This window comes from Dipodomys merriami, unplaced genomic scaffold (genome assembly GCF_024711535.1).
Source record: "Dipodomys merriami isolate MVZ:Mamm:240054 unplaced genomic scaffold, mDipMer1.0.p SCAF_116, whole genome shotgun sequence".
Taxonomy (NCBI): Eukaryota; Metazoa; Chordata; class Mammalia; order Rodentia; family Heteromyidae; genus Dipodomys; species Dipodomys merriami.
The window spans coordinates 3,098,072-3,104,071 of NW_027202449.1; the positions used below are offsets into that span (position 1 = coordinate 3,098,072).

The 6,000-nt window shown below is 56.4% G+C and overlaps 1 protein-coding gene across 1 annotated transcript in view; it reads right to left on the reverse strand.

Moving 5' to 3' along the window:
• LOC138822875 (cadherin-13) overlaps positions 1-411 on the reverse strand; it is a 715,907-nt gene extending 715,496 nt beyond the window's left edge. Inside the window, exon 1 of the mRNA XM_070015848.1 lies at positions 157-411. Within this exon, the coding sequence (XP_069871949.1) occupies positions 157-204 (48 nt within the window). The 5' untranslated portion in view covers positions 205-411. The remainder of the gene's footprint in view (positions 1-156) is intronic.
• Between the last annotated feature and the right edge of the window lie 5,589 nt (positions 412-6,000).

Here is a 6,000-nt window from a genome sequence, read left to right on the forward strand (position 1 = left end):
CAGCGGCGTCCTCCGGCCCCGGAGCGCGCGCACACCCGCGCACGCCCGCGACCCCCGAGGCCAGCGGGAGCGGGCGGCCGCCCCCCCCCGGACCCGCGGGGCCGGGGTCACCTCCGCGCCCGGCCCGGCCGGCCCCCGGTGCGGCCCCTTCCCTACCTGGGACAGCAGGGCGCCCGCCAGGAGCAGCGGCGCTGGCGGCTGCATGGTGCCGACTAGACGCGGCCGGCGGCGGCGGCGCTCTGCCTCACGCGCGCCGCTGCACTGAGCATGTTCTCCGTGGGAGCCGGGCTTTGAGGGGCGGCCGCGCCTCGCCAGCCAGCCAACTTCCCGAGTGGATCAGCGGCAGCATCGGGAAAGCATTGGGCAGAGGCTGATGACCAGGACCAATGGCTTCGCGCGACGGATTCCTTCCAATGGCTCTGCGCGCGGAGCCGGCGAGCCCTCGCCGAGGGGGGGGCGCACCCCGCTTCTGCGGGCCGGTGGGGTCCGGCTCACGAACCCCGCGGGCAGGGCCGGCCGCGTCCACTCTCCCCGGGCAGGGAATTGCACCCGGGCAGCAAGCGCAGGTTCTCCTGATTAAAATGTTAATAAGATCCACTTTATTTCCAATAAATCAAATAAAACGACCGGGCCTGCGGCCCTCCCCGCGCCGGGAAAGCCTTGGCCGGGCTGGCGCGCTGGCTGGCTCCCTTTATTTAGTTTTTCTTTTTTTCCTCTCTTTTCCTTTCTCTCCCCCCTCCCCCCCATGGCCCAAGCCCACCTCACAAATCACAACGATGACAGATCAATTCTGGCCTGCAGGAAACCATCCGTCAGGGGCCACGGGCTTTATGAACTGCTCAGGTGAGAGTCTGCCCGGCCCCGGCCTCTCCGGGGGAATCCGGTAACCCAAGCTGGGGCTGTGACCTCAGGACCCCCCTCCCCACACACACACGTATGTGACCTGTCAGAAAGTCTGAGCTGTCCCCCCGGGACTCAGAATTGCAGTGGCCGATGCTCAAGACATTTCTAAAGTGGAGCTCTTTGGTAATTAAGGTAGGAAGCCCATCTAGGTCTGCTTTCGACCATAGGAATGTAAACCTATGCAGTAAAAATGATGTTTTTTTTTTTTCTTGATGCACCCTTCTTCCAAATAGGATTTAGGTTATTTTACAAAAGGAGGGGGGGAGGCAGTTTTCCAAATTGGAAAATCAGGGCCAAAGGAAAAGTCCAAGAAAACTAAAACCTTAGCTCCTAATTACAAGTGTTTTGCTCTGGTTTTGAGCTGAGCTTCCTGGTGGCCAAGGCAATATGAGAAAGAGACAAGTGACATCACTTGTTGTTCTTCTTGTTTTTATTACAGAATCCTGTATATAATGTGGTCCTTCATAATTTCCCCTGGCACAAAAATACGAGAATAAGTGTATTGTGTGAGGTGTATTCTAACAGGACACTGAGCACTGGGGCCCTGTGAGATTGAGTGGGTGTGGGCTGGATTCCCACCTGGCACAGGGCCCAGAGCAGAGTGACCGTGAGGAGTGCATATTAAAGGGGCAGACGGTTAAACTGAATCAAGAAGGAGCAGCAGCAAGTCTGAAGTGACAGCACCTAGCCTCAAGCATACTCACCAGTCAGGCAGGTACTCAAGCCTCCTATGCCTCCATTTGTCCACTGAGAAAATGACAACAAAGACATTGAACCCGTAAGTTGATTTTAAGTATAGTTTATGAGTGTGGCGAGAAGCACTTGACACAAGGGCCACTCAATCAGTGTAAAATTCCTTCTGCTGTTTGGTCAGAAGACCGTCAAGAGCTGGCCAGGGCCGTCTGTCCCTGAGAACACCTCCACTGATAGATGAGGTGACAGACATTGTCCCTGTGTGTGGAACTCACACCCGGACTCCCACTGATGAAAGCCCATTGGGGCCGAATGAAGATGGTGACCAGCAGGCCCCACTGGGGAGAGACCCATGATGGCAATGTAGCACAATGAGGTGGACGTGTGGCACAAGCACCCAGTGGCGCGCCCCAGAGCAGGCCGGTGCAGGGCAGGGTAGGATTATGAACGTCCGTGTGCCGGGGGATGGCTGTTCACTGTGGGACACTAGCTGGGCACTGACCAAGGGCTGGAAGCCCCAGCCGAGTCACCGACTCCAGGCCAACCAGCCTGTAGGGCCTGTCCCCGGGCTTGTCAGGGCTGGGAGAAGGTGACCTCACCAAGCTCCTGCCTCCAAGCTCACCTCTGACCCCTCGGGAGAGCTGGGAAGACGTGTGTCAGCAAGCGGCTTGGGGTCTGGAGACTCCACTGCGTCGAGGAAGTGGCTTCTACCCCTCAAGCCTCGGTTTCTCGTCAGGAGAAGCTGTTACCTTTGCTGATCTGCACACTCATCACCACAGCCCGTACACACAGCCACGGGCTGGTACACACTCCCGCGTGCCACAGACTCAACCACACACTTGTGCACACACACACACACCTGTGCACACCAGCACCTGCACACACACGCCCTGAAACGTCCTCTCCATATCAGCCAAAGGCAGGAAGCAGCCTTGAGCCCTGGAGTCCTGGCTGGCGGCCGCTGGCCCTGCTGTCTTATTGTCAGCCCCAAGGCCATGCGGATCCTTCTGGAGGGGGGTGTGAACCTCCCCTGTGTCCTCAGATGCAGCCCAGTGACACCGGCTGGTCTAGTGGGCAGGGAGGTCGAGGGGGATGGGTAGAGAGTGGGTCTCAGCATCATAATTTATTTGCTAACGTTGATCAGTCCTCCACCCAAAGTCCCCTGTCAGGGAGCTACCGGAGAAACATGACAAGACACGCCAACAAAAAATGGATTTCTTCTTCAGAAGCCTTTTATCATTGCAATGAAATGATTTTTCTACTGTCTCTGTTGATCAAAACCTCCTCTCATGTTCTTTGGCCAAACGTGTATTCTTTTGGGGCCAGAAGTGTGAGACAGGACAAGCAGACGCGCCTAGCAGCCTCCATAGCCGGCCTGTCCTGGAACAAGGCCAGGCCCTGCCCAAGCAACACCTGCGGCTCGTGCCACAACTCTCACCCTACCCATCTCCCCACGTCCCCGAATGCTGGCGGAGTGCGCCTCCCTTCACCAGAGCCCTCTGCACGGCTCCTCACAGCCTCCCTCCGCCCGCTCGGGCGCCCTGCACCCCGGCCTGGGGTTTGCTACGCTCCTTGTGTGACCCGCGAGAGGCAGGGGTGACGCCTGCTCTGTGCGTCAGCTCGGCCTCACACGGACCGCCACCACGCCTGCTTGGGAGGGCATTTGAGGGTGTGCTTGTTGGTCTCTGGAGGAGAGGTGAGCGCCCCGAAACACCCACAGACGCGCCCAGCAGCGGGGCCTCTCAGGTCAGCTGGCCCACGGGTGTGGGAATTCAAAGAAGTTTCTTACTCTGGGGAGGTCTGTTGTTATGGGCAGCCAGCGGGTAGCTTGGCTGCCTACGGAGGCCTCTCTGTTAGAAGAGGAAGCCCGTTTCTGTCCCTTGCTGCTGTGGGCTTAGCTTCTAGAGCAGGGTCTGCAGCTTGGCAGGTGAGCTCGGTAGGCTTCGGTGGGAGGGCGGAAGAAAGGCAGCTGTGGTGGACAAGCGAGGCCAAGCAAGCGGGCGTCGCCGGCGGTCCACCGCAGCATGATGTCTGCTCCTGAGGCCGAAGCGTGCGCAGAGGCTAGTGCGAGCGTGCGAGTGCTTGGAGAGCTTTTGTGCAGGACACGGGCGTCCTCCTGCACTGCCCCTGCGTGTGCAGGGCGTAGCTGTGGAGGGCTGGGACGGGAGGAACCTGTGTCTCTTCGGTGCCTCCCCGGCACAGCCCTGCCTGCAGTGGATCTGTGTGATCCAGCCGTGACGTCCACGCTAGCGCTGGGGCAGGGCCAGGGCCGCGTCTCCGGCCGCCTCAGCTAACCGGGCCAGTTTTCAGGATGCTGTCTCTGCTAGGCTACAGAAGTGGGCCCTGCTGGGACAGCCATGCTATCCCAGGACTGAGAAGCAGTTCAAACCCCCCTCTAGGTGTCTCCCTTGCCCAAAAGCAGCGCCTGGGGTTATTTCTACACAGAACCATCCAGGCTCAGTGCAGCCGAGCAGTGGCTTTCCGAGCACAGCCCCGATCAGGAGCACCGTAAGTGTGACCTGGAAGTGGTCACAGAGGTGTGCTCGCCGACCTCTCCGACCCAGACGGCAGACACTGGGGGCGGGGCCAGCATTCTGTGCAGTGCAGGTCCTCAAAATGACCTCACTACAGAGAGTTCTCCATGACCCATAGTTATTCACTCGTTCATTTACTAAGATTCTAAAGGGTCTCTTGCCCATTTGCCATGAAGCCAAGTAGCAGAGAAAGAAATGAGAAGGCATTTCTGAAGGTGTGCTTAAGAGAGCAGAGTTCAGAGGCTGGCAGGCTGCATGCTGAACCTGCAAAAGGCCCTGGGTTCCACCTCAGCCCTGCCAAGGAAAAGGAAAAAGGACCCAGAGAGAGACAGACAGACGTCTACCCCGAGTGCCTCGGGAGGCCACGCCACAGGGGCTCGCAGAGTGTGGAAGAGGAGAGGGGCTCTTACCAGTCAAAATCCATCACGGGCCTCCGCTTGACCAATGCTCCACTTTCTGCATCTGCTCTTGGAAAGTAAACACTAGCAAAAGAAGTCTCAAAATTCAACTGCTTTTAACTGAACTCGAAGGTTATTCTTCACAATCTCATCTAGGTAAATGTCAGTAAATTGCAAAATGTCAGTGTGCATGCGTATGTGCACGTGTGTGCGTGTGTACACACATGTGCACTTGGCAGGTAACACTTGGTATGTATTGGGGTATGATCTCTCCCAATGACAGGATGAGTCCTACACCCCAACGTCCAGCCTGTCTGTGCCCCCCCAATGGGAGGAAGGCGTGTCTGGGAACCCCATTCCTGGTGATCAGAAGAAGGCAGCTGCTGGTAAGGCTGATGTCTCAGGGGTCTAGATCAAACATCAACCTTGGGAGATTGAACTTTATCAAATGGCTGCAAGGAAGGACTCATTCAAAATGCGTCAGTGTCTCATTTGCATTTTAGGAATATCTCTCTGGTCACATTGGATAAAAGACTGATTGGGGGGCCAGACCTGTGGAGGAGACATTGTGGTAGATGTACAGGTGATATAAAAATAAAGTAAGAGCAAGAGCCAGCTAGTCAAGGTAGCAAATGTCTACAACCCCAGCCATGCGGTCTGCCCAGCCTGAAGAGCAAGAGGCTGAGACCAGCCCCAGGCAAAACCTCAAAACTCCGAAACATAATTTTAAAAGCAAAGAGGGATGGAGGTATGGCTTAAGTGGTCAGGCACCTGTCTTGCAACTGCAAGGCCCTGAGTTCAAATTCTAGGACTTGAAGATTTCTAACCCTTGAGCGAGGCCAGACACCACCATGGCAGTCTCCCTACTGCCCAGCACGGCATCTGGTGTGCGACATAGCTCAGGCAAAGCAGATGAATAAAGCATGCTTATCAATATGGTAGATCCGCTTTGCACTAGTTTTTTACCCTTCTCTGCATCTAATCCTTGGCCCTGTCAAAGCTGAACTTCCTCACCTTCGACCCGGGGCTTGTCCAGATGGCTTGTTTGTCTAATAATGAGGTGAGGTGCCGGTGTGATTTCTGTTTGCTCTGTCACCGTCTAGCCGTTTGCATGGAAAGAGCACACTCCAGCTGTCAGCTGACCTGGACACGCTGAGAAGCATGCAAAGCCAAGCCAGCCTGGTCCAGCCCTCTGTGCAGCTTAGACACCTGAGCCAAGCCCCAGACAATCCGCGTCCTGTCGTCAGACATGGCGACTGCGATGGTAGCTCCTGATCCAAAAACAATTGATACAGAACGAGCCTCCGTCTTGGACTAGTGTCTAATTCAAGGGAGACATTGAAAGACGGACACTTAAAATCCAACAATGCCGGGTGCTGACACCTGTGTTCCTTGCTACTTAGGAGGCCGAGACCTGAGGCTCTCAGTTAAACGCCGGCACAAGCAGGAATGTCCATGAGACTATCTCCAGT